At 41.7% G+C, this 18,032-nt stretch overlaps 2 protein-coding genes across 2 annotated transcripts; both read left to right on the forward strand.

Annotated features, from left to right (window-relative positions):
• Positions 1-48: 48 nt before the first annotated feature.
• On the forward strand, positions 49-9,139 carry LOC103370245 (E3 ubiquitin-protein ligase ZNRF2). The gene is made up of 5 exons (XM_008299232.1): positions 49-817; positions 2,176-2,271; positions 2,377-2,482; positions 4,534-4,635; positions 6,405-9,139. The coding sequence occupies exons 1-4, from the start codon at positions 292-294 to the stop codon at positions 4,589-4,591; spliced, it is 786 nt and encodes a 261-aa protein (XP_008297454.1). The 5' UTR covers positions 49-291; the 3' UTR covers positions 4,592-4,635; positions 6,405-9,139.
• Positions 9,140-10,941: 1,802 nt separating this feature from the next.
• On the forward strand, positions 10,942-18,022 carry LOC103370246 (protein lifeguard 1). The gene is made up of 6 exons (XM_008299233.1): positions 10,942-11,047; positions 12,839-13,143; positions 13,670-13,870; positions 15,279-15,407; positions 16,717-16,860; positions 17,726-18,022. Exons 2-6 carry the CDS (start codon positions 12,850-12,852, stop codon positions 17,858-17,860), a joined length of 903 nt encoding a protein of 300 aa, XP_008297455.1. The 5' UTR covers positions 10,942-11,047; positions 12,839-12,849; the 3' UTR covers positions 17,861-18,022.
• The last annotated feature ends 10 nt before the right edge of the window (positions 18,023-18,032 follow it).

Raw genomic sequence — 18,032 nt, forward strand, 5'->3', positions numbered from 1 at the left:
CGCTCAAAGAGGAAGCGAAAATGCTGTATTTCCGCTGCAGCAGCGAGAACGGGCACGTCCAAAAAGAAAGGAAAATGTGGACAGAAAGGACAAACTGAGGCCGGAGAAACAGCATCGAACCACCACCGTGTTCTTCGCAGATGCTCGGTAACGAGGCTGTGGTTATTATTTAAAGCTCCCAGCCGAGTATTTGACGGTTTAAGGGTCGTTTCGAGGTTAACCTCGTCCCCTTGTTCAGTTGGTGATTCGCCTTGAGGAAGCAGCTCGGCGGTTAGCTAGCCTGCTACAGAGATGGGGACCAGAGCAAGTCGCCTCCAGGAGGACCCGGTTCCCTCGGCTTTCGGGAAAGACGGCACAAAGCGGGATTCCTACCGGCGACCCCGCTGCGCCAGGCCCACCAGCCTCGTTGTCGACGTCTCTGTGAGCTTCGAGTACGCGGAGGCCAACCGGAGCCGATCGGAGGAAGGCAGCGACTCGGACCTGGGGCAGCATGGGGCGAGCGCCGACGGCAGCCCCGCCGACCACCACAGCATCCCCTCCAGCATTAGCCAAGCGTCACCCGCCGACGACAACAACAGCGAGGGGAAACCCGAGGAAGACGGCAACGTGAGCCCGGAGGCTGCCGTCGACGCAGAGCACCAGCCCGGAGAGGAGACAGGCCGCACACCCCACCGCACCTTTTCCGAGCGGCTGCCCGGGAATCGCCACTCTTCCACCCGCAGCGTTGGCGCAAGATCCGCCCGGGTCCGAGGCACGCACCAGCGGCCGGTGTCCGAGGCTTGGATCGGCCTGTACCGCGTTAACAACCGTCATGGCAGTAAGTTAACATGTTAACTCAGTGCAGCAGTATTATCTGTGCATGCAGTTTTCAATATTTGTGCCGCATGAGTAGCAATTGTCTGGTAATTGCCTGGTGGTTGTGGTTTGCCTTGCTTTTACATGTTTAACATGCAATAACCCATTTAAAATATGGAATTCATGGGTGTATTAGAGCTTTACAATATCAGCAAAATTAAGTTACTCAATACAAAAGTTAAAAAAAAAAATAATGCAGGAATGTGTGTTATGACTGTTGATGCTATTATAACACAACTGATGTTTAACTGAAGAGGAGTGGGTGACTGGTTCTGAGAAATTCATAGTGATACAGAAAGGAAAGGCATGTAGTAGGTCGGGGTATTCATTGACAACTTGACTCAGTCTTCTTGAATATATAACTTTCACTCCAAGGCAGCCTTTCAAGCAAAGGAAAATAGCTACGCTGTTCTAGGATGTCACTCCATCAAAATATATTCCAGTTCAACCCTCAATCTGCCCAGTCTGAAATTAAAATGGATTATTTGAGGAATTTACATTCCTGAACAGATAATCTCTTTTCCCGTGCTTGCAGGCTGACTGAAAGCATCAGAGACCCTATTGTATGAAGCAGAACTGTGGCGTAAAACTGGAAGTGGTGACATACAAGCTCTTTAATGTCACAACTCCCGCTGACAGTGTTTTTCAGTGGCACATCCAGCGGCGTGCAAGTCGAAAACATTAAGCAACCAACTGTCTTTTTTTTTGTTTTTCCTCTTATTCAACTGCATTAAAATGAGAAACATGAGTTTGCAAAGGAAGTGGTAATGCAACGTCTGTTTGAGTTAGATAATCAGATTCACAGGGAAAGTGGTGATGTGACGGCAAACGTGACATTTTGAGCCAAAACGCAGCAGTGTGTGGTGGGTTTTCCCGGGCCAGCCCTCTAGCAAGTGTAGGGAAATGGGTCACAACTTCACATGCCCGCTCGCTGCTGGCAGCCGCTCAGAGATGGAGGAGGGGGGAATGTAGGGCAGCAAAGGCGGCGTTTCTGCCTGTCTGTCCCCGTCCATGCATGGCTTTCCCTCGGGCCTGAGTCACTGTTTTGAGCAGTGCATACAGTCAAATAAAGCTATTTCAGGTCAGTTACATTGCGGTAACATCGCTCGCTCTATCTCTGGAATGAGAACACAGCATTTCTACTTGGCTGACCGTGTTTCCGTCTGCTCATTGCTTTGCCGTGTCGGCCTGTGTAATCTAGATGTCCAAACGCAGCACGTGTGCCCGTCGTGATGTGTGCATCATCCATCATTTATATCTGGCTGTGACACACTGTGTTAATATCAGCCGTTGTGTCTCTTCCCCGCCTCCCCCCTTTAGATATCCGCTGTCCTTTCTGCTCGAAGCCTTTCCCTGGGGGTCGGATTGAGGATCACCTGTTGAGCTGCCTCACGTCTCCTCCCCTACCTTACAATAGTGAGTATCATATCACAGAAATGCCCCCAACAGCTGTGTGTTGTTGTTTTTTTAAAAATATGCTAGATATACTTATTGTTGCTTTGTGTGTGTGTGTGTTTACAGCGGATGTTCTCAGTAAAGACAGCGGAGAGTGCTCCATCTGTTTGGAGGATCTGGTACAGGGAGAGACCATCGCCAGGCTGGCTTGCCTCTGCGTTTACCATAAGAGGTAAAAAAAAAAAAAAGCTCAGTTGATGTATGGCACTACAGTAGAATCCAGGGCAGACAAAACCAAACAACAGAGGGTAAAAACAGAGCCTTTTTGTGACTGATAGCGATTGTAGGGAGTGAGACATTAAGGTATTAATATATGAAACTATATATTTTTTCAGCTGTATTGAAAAGGACAAATTTTGTCATCATTGTATATTAATTTTCCAGCAAAATATTTCACCCACTAGTTAGCAGCTTTCCATAAAGACGCTGCTTTACTCCGCACCACTGTGTACTCTGATTGTAAACGTTAGCATCGGTGCAGGACAAACTACAAGACGACACCACTTCAGAATAACCCCAAGCATCTTTTTCTGTATTGTGATCTGTTTTTATACAGGACGGCATATACGCAGATAAAGATACGTCTGTGCTAGTGGTGAGATTAAAAAATGGCAGCTCAGAATTTGGGCCAGAGAAATCTATTTCCAGATCTGAAAACAGTGTGGTAGCCGGTCTAAGGAAGTAAAAATTGTTTTGTACTCGTGAACATACAAAGTGGCCCCTTCTGATAAATACAGACCGATCGTCCTCTCCCGTGATATAACGTTCTGAAGTTATCTCAGCAACCACTGCAGAGTTACAGTCGTTAAGAATCGTTATTTTGGAAATAAGATAAGGTGGATAAAAGCAAATATGTGTTCACGTTGCTTAGCTGAGTAAATGTTTGTCTGTGATTCTGTAGTTTAACAATTTATTTTAAAAAAGGAATCAAATATTTGCCAACGAGAGCTTTTACAACTGTGAAAACAACTGCGCCGTCATTGCATTTTAATTAGACGTATTCACAGATCCACCAGAGTTTTGTAAGATTCTTGGAAAAATAAATTGCTCTGAAGCTGTAAAAGGACCACCAGTGTTTTCGCCTGTTTCAGCCCATTTACTGCAAAACAAGGTCTCATTTTCAAAGCACGCTGTAATGTTCAACACTCGGTCTTTCCGAACTTCCAAAGGGCGACTGGTTTCCCAGCACAGTAAGGATTTACCAGAATTACATAATCCATCATAGGGAAGGTCCTGTCTGCTTTTTTTTTTTTTTTTCCTTCTTCTTCTTTTCAGGTTTGTCAAAGTTATGTCATTATTATGTGTTTAGGCAGATTTAAATGCCGACAGACTTGGAAAATCCACATTCCTTTTTCACCCAGCAGGAACCATAATGTTTAACTGTGGTGAGAGAAAATAGAAATTCAGGTTTAGGCTGTAATGAGAGGTAATTTCACATGAAGCACACAAGCTGTCTCTTGTTCTTCAAGTCTTTTGTGTGTTTCCATTTTTTTTGCACCACGGTTTCTAGGTGCAGCTGTTTGAATAATCCCTAACTGAAAGTTTAATCCAACCACTGACAAACTGAGATTTGGAAAACTCCTGGAAATTTAGAAGCAAAAAAGTGGCGAAGCTTAAAATCATTACACGCTACACTTTTTATTTTATTTTATTTTGTTTAATTTAAACTATGAAACCCACCTATTAGTGTTGGGCTGTAATATTTCTATTTCTGATTAACATGCCAATTATGTTCTTTATTTAATCCATTAGTCATTTGACTCATGAATTATCAGCAGACAGTAAAAAAATGGCACCACAGTAATCTAAATGTCTGCATGTGGTCTTTATATTGTATTGGATCAATAGAAGCTCAAATATACTCGGGTAACTATCCAACAAAGGAGAGACAAAGCCACAAGTACTTAATGTTTATTCTGTCTTATCTACTGATTGTGTTCCAGCTAATTGTTTCAGCTTTAAGTCAATAATTAAACCAAATCAAATTGAGCACCGGCCCTTCTCATGTCTGTGGTCCTCCGGCCTTAAACTTGTTCACAGCCGGCTGCAGTGATTACATTTAATCTGGTTTCGCGCTCACAGTAAGTAGATTAGGCCTCGAGGGAGACGCCACAATCAAAAACACACCTTTGAGCTTCTGCCACATTAGCACGAGTTAATCAGAGTGCATTGTTCTGCTGCCTCCACCCACAAAGCCTAAATCGGATTCTGTCTCCTCCGCAGCTGCATCGACTCCTGGTCCAAGGTGAAGCCCTGCTGCCCCGAACATCCCTTCGATTGACTCACAGGTCACATGGATTCTGCACAGTGACCAACCCGACTCAGGTACATACGCGCCACGCTCACCAGGACATGCAGTTGTATAGTAAAAATAAAAAGGGACAGTGGAATTAAATATGGCCAGTAGTGCCCCCACAAAAGTACAATTGTAGTGAATTCATTAGGTATGGCATGACATTTTCAGCATTTATCCTTCAGTGGTGATTCTCACAGTAACAAATCATATACTGCTGTGAATGTAACACTGCTTGAAACCACAAAGTGACGACAGAGTGAAAAGCTGCAGCATTAAATCCAAACTAGGGCATTTTAACATTCATTTTATTTTACTGGGGATTGCAGAATATCAGATTTGATAATTGGCCACACCAATTATCGGTCAATCATAGCACCTACAGACACATAGACATAATCAATATCCAGTATTAACTGATTAGTTTTTGTTTAGGCCACATAATAAGTTGAAATGGCTGCAAGGTGTCACAGTTGGTAGCACTGTTGCTTCGCAGCAAGAAAGTCGCCGGTTCGCGTCCTGGTGGGAGCACTGGAATCTTTCTGCGTGGAGTTTGCATGTTCTCCCCGTGCAGCGTGGGTTCTCCGGGTTCCTCCCACACAGTCCAAAAACATGTTGAGGTTAATTGGTGATTCTAAATTGTCTGTAGGTGTGAATGTGAGTGTGCTTGGTTGTCCGTCTCTAAGTGTAGCCCTGTGATAGACTGGTGACCTGTCCAGGGTGTCTCCTGCCTTCACCCTGAGTCAGCTGGGATAGACTCCAGCTCCCCACGACCCTAGTGAGGATTAAGCGGTGTATAGATAATGCATGGATGGAATACGTTGAAATGTTCCCTTACGGGTGCTGAAACAACAGCTGCATATTTGGTGTCATTATCAAATTATTTCATTTAGCAAAAGACACTGAAGTCCTTCAATGCAACATGTTCAAACACAACAACTGATGGAAGAACTTTGCTGGTCAGTAAATGGTTTAACACGTTTCATGTTTTAGTCCAAAAACAAAAGCATAAATAAGTAAATCTGAAGGTAGATTTCCCACCAGGTTTTTGTTTGCATGTGTGTGTCTGTAGTTTTACAAAATCAAATGCAGTTTATGGCACATCGACATCAACATTCTTCAGCTGTGAAGTGCATTAAGTCAAGGTTGAGTTTTCAATAAAAGTTTTGATTTTTTTTTTTTTTTAAAGCTGTTACTGTATCCATAGCAACAATCATTTCTTGTTCCCACAAGAAACTGAAGGGTTGGGTGTTAATCTGAACTGTTTTCTCGTTTATCTATGACAGCTGTAATCAACAGTTCGCTCCAGTATTGATTTATCTGGTGGTTGCTTTTTTTTAATTTGATCATTTTAACAGAAAACAGTAGAGAATGTCTCGTTTTAGTTCAACCAAAGATAATCAGTTTATTACCACGTAAGAAAGTCCCCAAATGAACCAGTGACTGTTTGGCAGTTCTGATTGATTTGTTGATCAATCGTTGCAGCTCTAAAAGAAACATGCTGACACATCATATTTGTTGTCTTTTCGGAGTTTGTCATGTCGTTCAACTACACTTAAAAGCGCAACAATATTTTTAGGAGGGTTTTGTTTGGCAGATGCTTCACTGAACAGCAGTTGAAATACTTTATATGGTTTTTAATGCATGTCATGATATGAGCAGTCACACTACAATGTTGTGTTTATGTGACTTTTATTTCAACCATTTGTCCAGCCTTGTCGCAGACTTTATTCAAATACAGTTAAATTTAAATATTATGTCTAATGTCCACTCTTTTTTTTCTTCTTCCCCTCTCTTACAGGAGACTACACTGAATCCCAATATTAAAAAAAAATCCAAATAACAACATGTAATTGAACAAACAAAATCCCACTGTCCCTTCTCAGACGCAAACCGCAAAACATTTGAGTGGAGAACAGACGATCCTGAGAGGAAGCCACAGCCCGCGGCACCGGGCGCTCTCCGCTCGGATCGATCGATTTGATCTCGAACCATTTAACGCCAAACTCCCAAACGGCGAAAAGCAGCTGCTCCGTCTCTGATCCGTGGTGGAGACCCTCGTTGGAACAGGAACAATGGCGTTTCCCGTCTATTCTGTGGACTTGAACCCGCGGAACAATACAAAAAAAACAAACATAGTTATCATCCCAGAATGATTTTGAACCTGGGGAGGAACGCCAAAACAAAACAAAACAAAAAGAAGAAATTGTCTTAACTGTGACTCTGGATCCTCTCCTGTGTACTTTTTTTTTCTCCCTCCCTTCTGAACCGGATCGATCATTTTATCAAGTATTTTGCAAAAAGAGTATTGTTCCATGTCATACATTGGATGAATGTTTTCTTTCCTCGGCTCACCCCAAATGAACCAAACCTCACACTGAAAGCCTGAAACTGTTGCCACATAAACGTCGCTTTACTTTGGATCGAGCTGGAGGTTGAGGGCTTGTCTTTGGTGAATGGGGGCTGCCGTTATTAGGTGTTCTCTGTTTTCTATGACCTGTAAACATTTCAGGGGAAGTTTGGGGGCTTTTTTTGTTTTCTTTTGTTTCTTTTTCTCAGTCAGTCGGTTTCCTGTAGGTTGTTAGTTAGCGCTGACTTTAATGTGCTGCTACTTGCTGAGTGTTTTTTAGGTATTTCATAGGGCCATAGTAGCGCCGGTGTTGGCACCAATTTGAGCACTTTTGTCCCTCAAGGCTGATTTTCTTTCTTTTTCTTTTTTGACGTACGGTCTGGGATAAGATTGCGTGTTTGTACGTATGCGTTCTGATGATGACCAGGGACTGTACACGTCCCGAGCACGGCTGTATAATCGAGAAAGCGTGTGTGTGTGTTTACTGTAAATTGCCCAGACGTCTGCTTGGTCAAGCGGGTTACAACTTATAAAACGTGTTTTTTTTTTTCTTAGCCGCAAACATCCTGTCACATGTGGCTTTTTTTTTTTCTTTGGTACGCGACATGGTGGCTCACGTGGTCCGGTTGTACTTTGGTTTGGGTGTTCTGTCCCCCTTTCCTCCCTCCTCATCCTCCTCTCAAAGGGGGTTGTTCGGATTTATTTTTTTGTGTTTTGTTTTTTTTTTTTTGGACCAGGCCCTAAGCGTCAGTTTCGCCATCTGGTTAAATCAATGCCAGATCTGGGGAGGGATAAAGGGACGGATGGATGGAGGGATGTATTCTTGGGGGCATGTTTACACCATGTGGTATCTGCCTCGCTCCACAACACTGGAGGCTATGGACAGCTGATGGTTAATTATTACATAAGCAGCCCCCTCCCCTTTCCCCCTGTTGTTTTTTTGTTTTTTTGAAGGGGAGGATTTTAGCTATGATAATATCACATTGCTCATGATTATTGCTAAATGTGTTCAAATGGCTTTCCTTTTGCCTTTTGTGTGTGTGTGTGTGTGTGTGTGTGTGTGTGTTGATTGCCTTTGCCTGGTGAAGGGGTTCTTGTGCAAGCAGGTATTCGTAGTGTTTATTTTAGGGCTTTTTGAATCGAGGCTGAAGCCCGACCGTGAGGCTGCTCGACACATGCTGTCTGGTTGTTGTTGCACAGGCCAGTGGAAACTCCAGCGGAAAGAACAAAAAAAAAAAAAAACGTGGTTGCTTTTGCCGTCTGCTGAGAGTCTGTTTTAACGTGTTTAACTCTCCGTGCCGGCGAGTTTGTTCAACCCCCAGCCTCAGTTTTGGTTTTCTTTTAACTTTTTTTTTTTTTCCTGGTCCCTGGTGTTCTGCTGTCTGAGGTGCTACGACTTGTCCCGCCACTAGAGGGCAGCCCTGTGCATGTTTCTCATATTTTGTATTGGAGAATAGAAAAATAATGCCAAAAGTCTGTCTGCGCATTGTGTGGGAGATCGGGATGGGGGGCGGGGGGGGTTTAAATGCGTGAGAGAGTGCAGACGACAGAGGTGCATTGATCATTAGATGTTACATTTGTTGTGGTGATAAGTTATGATGTTGTATTCTTTGGCTGGGAGGGGTGGGGGTGGGGCGTTTGTGTTGGTGGAGGTCGGGTTGTCAAAAAAAAAAACAGATGAAACCAGACAATCTGAAACCCCCACGTGACTTTCATTTACTTTCTTACCCCCCTTCTAAGCTGTGTGGTGCAATACCTCAATTTTTACCAATGCTAGCTAAACGCTGTGTATGTAAACTCTCCAACCAAGGACGGTGTTTTTTGGGGGGGGTGGGGGTTTTGTACAAATGTCCCTAAATCCTCGGTTTTCAAATCGCAGGGCGCCGAGTCTGCCCTGTGATTAGAGGCCAACGTATTAGATGAGAATGGGGTTTTTTTTTTTTGGTTTTTTTTCAAAGAGTCACCACAACGGTATCTGCATCCCCGAGATATGGACAATCTGCCTTTACTCTGGTATAAAAACAAATTGAATTTTATTTATTAAATTGTAAATATGTAATGCAATTCAAGAAAATGGCTTGGTCCTTGTCTGTTCAATATACTGTTTCTAAGCTCCGATCTTTTGTATGTCTCAGAAATTGTTTTTATATGTATTTTTTACAAATAAATATGTGTGAGAGATGTTTTGTCGACGTCTGTTTTGTGTGTGATTTTTAAGTGTCGAGGCGTTTCTGTTTGAGCAGTTAAATGAAACTGAGCTACAGTAATAGGTTGGATATGTTACAATTAAATTTTAAAAAAACAACAACATTTGGAGTTTAATTCTAAATAAGTTCTACAATTTTAAGTGACATGAGAGTATCAGGATTGCAAAAATATTTAAAACTTTTAAAAGATTTTAACGGCAAAACAATCGTCAATTATTAAGCCAAAATGTAAGGATTAGCTGCTTTAAGAAGAATAGAATAGAATGCTTTCATTGTCATCATACACAAAGTACAACAAAATTTGGTTTTTAAATCACTTTAAAATTAGTATTTTGGGGGTTTAAGAGTATTAGTCAGACATTTAAAAATGTCAAATTTGTGCTCCGGGAAACGGAAACAGACATTTTTTTAAAAAACCTTTAATATTTTTAAATGCCAAAAAGTTAAACTGATTAGTTAAAAATGAATTAATAACACAATAATGCCAATTAAGTTACTAATTCCCAGAGTGACTTACAGTTTGATTTTCATTTCAGGTCCTGAATGCTAAAGTTTGAAAAAATTCCTCCCTCTAACACTATTAGTTGTAAATAAATAGTTTCAATTTCATGAATGTGCCTTTAACTTTCTAATCTAATGGGATGTCATTTATGTTTTTGATAACAGGGTTTGTTTGAAGTTGCAGAATTGATTCAGCAAGAACAGAATTCAATCTAAATGCATTTTTGACTTTTTTGTTGTTTTGTGCTCAGAATTGATCATTTTGCTTCTGACTGTATTGCATGATCTTCCATTATCATTTCCTCTGTGCTCAACATCCTAAACTCTGAGTTTGAGCTTATAAGCCAGCATGGATAAGCTGTCAGAAACACAAGCTTTAAGCAGAAGTATTTAGGTGTTGCGTGACAGCCGGTTTTGCTCCAATAGGGGCAAGAACGGAATCCACAAAATATCAGCAACTCTGGGTGTCATCCAGTCAGAAAGTGAAACTGAAAAGATTCCTGCTTCTCCTGCAGGACGACAATTCACAGCAGACACACACAAAAAAATCCACCACAAACTCGTTGAAGAAATAACAAAGTGTCCTGATCTGAAAATCTGTGGGCAGATCTTAAACATGCTGCGTGTGCAAGACAACCTAAAAATATCTCAGAGTTGCTGCAAAGACAGGGGCGGCTGAAAAATCCTGAAATCAAGAATGGAAAGAGTCTTAGCTGGATACAAATAAGAAAACATTAGACATTATTAAGCCTGTGAAATAGAAAGTACCATTAATATCTGAAGAAAGGCTGCGTTGGGTTGTATTTACCGGTTAGTGACAGTAGGTATTAAAAAAAACACTGCAGTATTAGGACACACTTAACCCAATACCGTAACCAGACTGAACTCATTTACTTTCTGTTAGTACTGACAAACAAAACCTCAGATGTGGGCAGTGACTCAGTTTTCTGGAAACAGGCTGCACCTACAATCTCTTTAGCAACACAAAAAGTTCCTCAACTATGAGATCAGCTTCCCCAAAACACAGATAATAATCTGATCAAAGCAGGCCCAGATTTCCACGAGTTTTGTCCTTCACTGGAAAACAGTAAAGAAAAAAGAACCTCACAGAGAAGTAAATGTGTGTAATTCATTGTACTCCAGTCTGACCGGAAGGATTTTGCTTCCTAGATGTCGCCCTGACAGTTTAACGACTGCTAATCTACTCTGACACAACAGTGGAGTTTCTGAGCGTCACATGTCAGACACAAATCCTTTTCAGCACTTCTAGCTTGCAGGAAGTGAAACACTGCGCCACAGGTTGATAGAATAGATAACTGCTGTGCATCTTCCTCCTCCTTACACAGGACTGAGTGGTTGTTCGTGGAGCGTAATCCAGCAGTAGAGGTAGGAAGATCATTGACTTTATTCTCATTTACAGACATAAGGAAATATCCTGTTTACTTGTCAGCTTGTAACACTCACAGAAGGGTCGATTCACTCAGATCACACAGCAGATATTTTGACATTTTTCTCTACAATTGCTATACTGTTGTTGAGGTTTTGAGATTTCTAAAATAATAAGTAAAGTAAGTGATTGGTTGTCTGTCTCTAAGTGTAGCCCTGTGATAGACTGGTTACCTGTCCAGGGTGTCAGCTGGGATAGACTCCAGCTCCCCATGACCCTAGTGAGGATGAAGCAGTGTATAGATAATGGATGGATGGATGGAAAATCCACCCAACCGGTCGAGGCAGATGTCCGTCCCTCCCTGAGCCTGGTTCTGTCGGAGGTTTTTTTTCCCCTGCGGGGGTTTTCGGTTCCTTCCCACTGCTACAGACTGCTGAAGCTTATAGGGAATCCAGATGTTTTGGATTGTTGGGTGTTTCTGTCTCTGCCTTTGTGAAGCGCTATGAGATGACTTGTTGTTGTAGATATGCACTACACAAATAAAACTGAATTGAAAATCTGAATTAAAAAGGATGTACAGTCGTGTATCGCAAGAGTAACTGGATCTCTTGAGACAAGTGTCTGGACGTAAAGCTTCTCCCTAAAAAAATCTCTATTTCAATGTTTATTGCTCAGAAATGATTTGCTCCTCAAAATATGTTCAAAAAAAGTGAAGTAAATATAAGTAAGATCAGAGACATCTCTATAGTATGTCGTAGAATGTTTTTTAATGTCAGGTAAATGTCAAGTAGTTTCGTTTCTCTTTTCAAACATTTGCATGAACTGATGGTTATTTCTAGTGGCCTGCTTCCTTTCACAAGTGCTTTAATGTATATTTACGGAGCCCTTTTCACAGAAGAAGTATGAAAAAACAATAAAGAAAACACGACACAAGTCCAGTTTAACCTACTGTAAAAAATCATCGTGCTGCTGTCACTGAAAGTGGCAGCACACTTTGCTGTGGTGCTTGTGATAATTTACTTTGACTATATTGCTTTGAGTTAAATCTTTTGAACAAATTTGAATGGCCCAACATTGGTTTTCCCAGAACTGCGCGAGCGAAGGGGCCCCTCAGCTCAAGTTTTACTTCCTAAAGTCAACTTCACTGTTAAGCAACGAGTCAGCAGCAAGTCTGACGTAAGCATCATGTGTGTGTGGCTGAAGTTAACAGCTTTTCGCTAAATCATAAACTGATAATAAAAAGACAGGACAGGAGAGAAACTGCTATTTGGTTTTTCCCCAACGTTCATTTCTCGTCAATGATTTATCGGCACTTACTGATTGACTGTGAAACGTGTTGTTGGCCTTTAAATCAACCGTTTTCAGCAGTTTAGATGCCACATTTACACAGTGCGTCATACATTTATGGTATGATCTGTGTTTTGTTTTTGTCTTTTGCAAACATTAATCATTATATGGTTGACTACAGCAGACGCCCTCACTCAGACACTTCCTGCTTCTGATGTTTGTCATCAGTGTTCTCAATTTACAGATGAACTTTGTCACAAGTTTGTCCAGTCATTGAGAGAAACTGCCGTTTGGTTTTCTCTCCAAAGCTTCTGCTCCAGCGACTCGTTCTTAGCCTTTAAAACAGGCTTTTTTTTTTTTTAGTAGTTTAGACACCAGATTTACTCTGTACGTCTTACTTTTGAGGGTAGTTCTGTAAACTCAGAACCACCCACCTCTGCTGTTACACATCCCAGATCTGTGGTTTCATCTTTTACATAAGTTAACCTGATTTCTTTCCTCAGTTTCATCCAGAATGTCGGCTGCAGCGGACGCCTCTGAATCCAAACAGACACCTCCTAGTTGTGATGTCTCCTCACCACCACCACCACCACCACCGTATACCTACCAAGAACAGCAGCCTCCAGCTTACTCTGCAGCCCCGGCGACCTACGATCCATCCAAAACTGACACCACCTGCGCCTATCAGCCCTCAGGCAGATATGAGTCTTTCTGCGACATAATTCCAGAAGCCCCATCCGACACGACTCCACTTATATCCTCGTCTTCTTTCGATGACAGGACAGTGAGGAGAGGGTTCATCAGGAAGGTTTGTAGTCTCGGTTTCCCCACGTTTGACGACTGAATGATAGCAACGTATGTGAGATATATTTGACTTTAGTTGTCTACAGCAATTGGGGGGGGACACAAAATGTTTCTGTGTGGATTGTCAGTCATCCAGGTAATCCTAAGAGCTTCAGCAAAAAGCAACTGGACTTCTCTTTTTGGTTCTTGAAGAGTAGAGAACCAAATCAAAACCCAAGAAGAAGAGTCCAGAAGCTTAAGGATTCAGTTTTATCTTTTTGCCTTAATCTTTGTTTTCTGACATGATGGGTGACGTTGTCTCATCAGGACACTAACAATGATTAAAACTAAAATTTAAAAAGTAATGCAGGGATTTACACCTCAGTATATTTGCCAGCTTTTACTGTTTTACGCATTTTGACTCTCTCAAAAGATCAGTTTGTTTATGAGCTTTGCACCACCCACATCCACAGTTCTTCTCATCTGGTGATGAAGTTTTTCATTTTTCATTTGTTTAAGTGCCGTCTTCTGTCTTTTCCGCACGCGTGCAGGTTTTCAGCATCGTGACCCTGCAGCTGCTCTTCACCTTCAGCGTGGTGTGCGTGTTCACCTTCTCCAGCGAGGTCAAAAAGGCCGTGCAGGACAACCTGTGGGTTTACTTCAGCTCCTTCATCATCTTCCTGGTGGTCGCCCTCGTCCTCAGCCTCTGCAAGTCCTTCCGCCGCCGGCACCCGTGGAACATCGTGGGGCTGGTGGGTTACAAACGAGGAGTTCATCTGCAAAAACAGATGACTCCATTTTTGTAGATTTTCAGAAAACTTTTTATTGTTGATTGCTTGAAAGAGGATCAATCAAACTAAAGCTGAGTGGATTTGACTCAGTAGAAATGACATGACAAAAATGGAGATAACTTAAGTTTGATTGATATTGTCTCAGGTAGACAAATGGAAAGGTGAGTTTTCTGCAGATTTGTGAAGGCAGAGTTAATTGTTGTTGAACTCTTCAAATACAGGAGCATAAAACCCCCAAAATAACTAGGGTTAGATATCCCTCCATCCATTATCTATACACCGCTTAATCCTCACTAGGGTCATGGGGGGCTGGAGTCTATCCCAGCCGACTTAGGGCGAAGGCAGGAGACACCCTGGACAGGTAACCAGTCTATCACAGGGCTACACTTAGAGACAGACAACCAAGCACACTCACATTCACACCTACGGACAATTTAGAATCACCAATTAACCTCACCATGTTTTTGGACTGTGTGGGAAGAAGCCGGAGAACCCGGAGAGAACCCACGCTGCACGGGGAGAACATGGAGACTCCACACAGAAAGATCCTGGTGCCTCTACTGCAGGGGTCTCGAACTCCGGTCCTCGAGGGCCGCAATCCTGCATGTTGTAGATGTGTCCGTCTTCCAACACACCTGATTCAAATGATCAGCTCATCATCAAGCTCTGCAGAAGCCTGATAACGATCCTGATCATTTGAATCAGGTGTGTTGGAAGAGGGAAACATCTAAAACTTGCAGGATTGCGGCCCTCGAGCACCGAAGTTCGAGACCCCTGCTCTACAGGGACGCGAACCGACAACCTTCTTGCTGCGAGGCAACAGTGCTACCAACTGCACCACCCTGCAGCAGGGTTAGATATGGGATCCTCAATGTATAGTTTGATAGTAAAAAATAATATCCATAACAGAGGAACCATGTCTCTAAAAGGAGATAAATACTGGATATGAAACACCTGATATCACACAGTCACATCCTGGACAGAGAAGTGAAACACTTTCTGCTTCCAGTTCAGCTGAAAGCATTTTGTGGAAGAACTACTTGACAAAAGAAGTTTCAGTATGAAATCAAATCAGTTTTCTTTGGCGGTTAAATGTTCCCTAAACATTCACATGAGTTCTCAGAATTCTGTCTCAAAAGAAAACCTCAGCTTCTTCTAAAGCTGTTCTCACAGATTCAGCTGTGGTTTTTATTGACATGTTAATTTACATTTTGTTTGTTCAATACTGCACCTGATGCAGAGCAAAGTGCAAACTAAGCACCTGAATGTGAAAGAAAAAACAAATGAACTGGATCCTAACACACCAGCGCGGGACGGAGAAGTTCACACAGTGTCATTATGTGTAATACGGTGAATTTTGTGTCTTCAGGTTGTCGTCACCCTGAGTTTGTCGTACATGGTGGGAACTGTGGCCTCCTTTCACAACACCATCGCTGTGGTCGTCACTATGGGAGTGACGCTGGCCATTTCTGTCGCAATCATCGCCTTCTCAGCGCAGGTTAGACAAGCAGGACTGAGTGAAAAGCTGCATTTCTTGACCAAACGATCGCAATATGTGTTTAAAACCACGTGCAGATGTTTCATTGACCTTCAGTTTAGAATTTTTTTGTTTTGGTGAAAAATCTATATATTTTTTTTGACCATGAAGCCTCTTTGTAACTAATTTGGCGGCATGTTTAGGGTCATTGTCCATTTGGAAGACCCGTTTAAAGCTTTAACTTCCTGGCTGATGTCTTGAGATGTTGCTTCAATATTTCCACATAATGTTCTTTCCTCATGATGCCATCTATTGTGTGAAGTGCACCAGTCCCTCCTGCAGCATGATGCTACCACCTCCGTACTTCACAGTTGGGATGGTGTTCTCAGACTTGCAAGCTTCCCCCCTTTGTCCTCCAAATGTAACGATGGTCATTATGGCCAACAGATAGTTTGAAGGCATAATAATCTCAGTGTGTGGAAAAAAGAAAATATCATGTTATTTTGGTGAAAAATCAATCTATTTTTTTAAACATATATTTTAAATAAATTATGTGGATCCATCCAACATAAGTACATCTGCTCTACTAACCACAAACTATGCAGAAATTATTTGGCAGGGTCTAACATCATGGTCTTATAAAGGTTAATAGGAAACAAGGAAAATGCTCCTCCAAGACCTCTTTCTATCTCACTGTGAACTTCTGATAGTTCCTGTTTTGGATTGTTGGTCGACCAAAACAAGATTTTTAAATACATCACCGTGGTTTTCTAGGAAACTGTGATGGACACTTTTTAAAAAATATTTTCTGACATTTTGTCGACTATAAACAATAACTATCAACGTAATCCAACGTATAAAGAGAAGACAGCTACAGTGTGTCCCTTTTTAATCCCAGGTCTCATTAAAAATGTGCAGAATTTAGGAAATCGAGTGCAAATCTTGTCTCAAAAACTGAATCAATTCTGAAACACCATAATTCCAAGTACAATCTATTTTATGAGGCCAGATTGGCAGGTTTTATTCGTCATGTGCTCATTTAATATGTGCAGTAAAATGCAGGATCATATGGAGGTTGTGCAATAAAGTAGAATAATTGGAACTAGAAATGGAAATGAAATGATTTTAAAATTTAGAAATGTGTGTAATAAAAGCATTCAAGTTTACACAGGCCAGGTGTGTAGGTGGGTTGTGCAACTGGTATACACAACATTTTATGCACACAGATAGTTACATGTCATAGTCTGTGATATTTTATCTCTTTATTGCAAAGGCAGCAGCAAATGAATTAGAGAAACAAACTAATTAGTTTTTTCTGTTTTATTTTCAGACTCGTTATGATTTCACGTATTGCTACGGTTTTATGTTGATTCTTGCCGTGGACGTCATCATGTTTGGGTTCTTTTGCACCTTCTATTACTCGTACGTGGCTGAAGTTGCCTACGGATGTCTGGGAGCTCTGTTCTTCTCAATGGTAAGAGAAAGACTTCAACATATGAACAGTTGAAACCAGAAGTTTACTTACACTGTACAAAAAAACATAAAATCTTTCTTTCTTTCCTCACTGTCTTGACATTAAATGTGACTAAACTTCTCCTGTTGTAGGTCAGATAGGGTTACTTATGTCATTAAAAATCACTAACCAGGACCTAACTGGGAAAAGTAGCAGGAAATGGATGGATCGAATAATTTAAAAATAACACATTAAATTTTAGATGTGGATTTTAGCTGATGTTAGAAGAATATTCATACCGAGGATCTTCCAGCTAATTTGTGCTGAAATCACACACTTACATGTAAAGTTATAGCCCACACAAACAAAACATTTAACACCTCTAGAAATGAAATTCAAGATGGTTTATTACCTTTAAAGCTGTTTTCCATGAAGTAGGAGTCAGTTCTATTTAAAACAGATAAACCAAGGCCAGTGGATATAAAAATGGTTTCGTTGAGGCTGTGACAGTGTGACAGTGGGTCAGCATTCACTGAACCTGCAGCAGCTAAATAATTTACCTCGTCTTTGTTATTGAGAATGTGTTGAAACATCTCACAAGGCAAAGGACTCCTGATAAAAAAACACTGACTGGGGCGCCCCTATAGCCCACCTGGTTGAGTGGGCGACCCATGAACAGGGGCTGTAGTTCCCCGGTGTGGCGTTCGTGAGTTCGACTCCCGCTTGCGACAGTTTGCTGTGAGGTCTCTCCCCATTCTTCTCCCCCCTTTCCTGTCTCACTCTCTCACTGTCCTGACTAACAAAGGAAAAAACGCCAGAAAGATAAAAAATTGAGTAGCAGCTAACTGATTCCTCACCCTGTTCTGAATCTCCTTCTCTGCCTCAGTTCCTGATGATCGACTGTCAGCTGTTGATGGGGACATTTAGTTACCGTCTGGATCCTGAGGAATACATCAGCGCCGCTCTCACAATCTACCTCGACATAGTCCTCATCTTCCTCTACCTCCTGGGAAGGAGGTGAAACTGTACAAACATGTAAACACTCCAAAATGTGAAAGAAAATGTCCTTTATTATCATTATGTATATAACTGAACTGCATCATGCGTTAAGCGACAAAAACTGAATCAGTGTTTCTGCAGAATTCTGTCTTTGTTTTATTTTTACATTAATAAAAAAATATAAAACATGCTTT

The sequence above is a fragment of the Stegastes partitus genome, unplaced genomic scaffold (assembly GCF_000690725.1).
Source record: "Stegastes partitus isolate 25-593 unplaced genomic scaffold, Stegastes_partitus-1.0.2 Scaffold1394, whole genome shotgun sequence".
In the NCBI taxonomy this organism is placed as follows: domain Eukaryota; kingdom Metazoa; phylum Chordata; class Actinopteri; family Pomacentridae; genus Stegastes; species Stegastes partitus.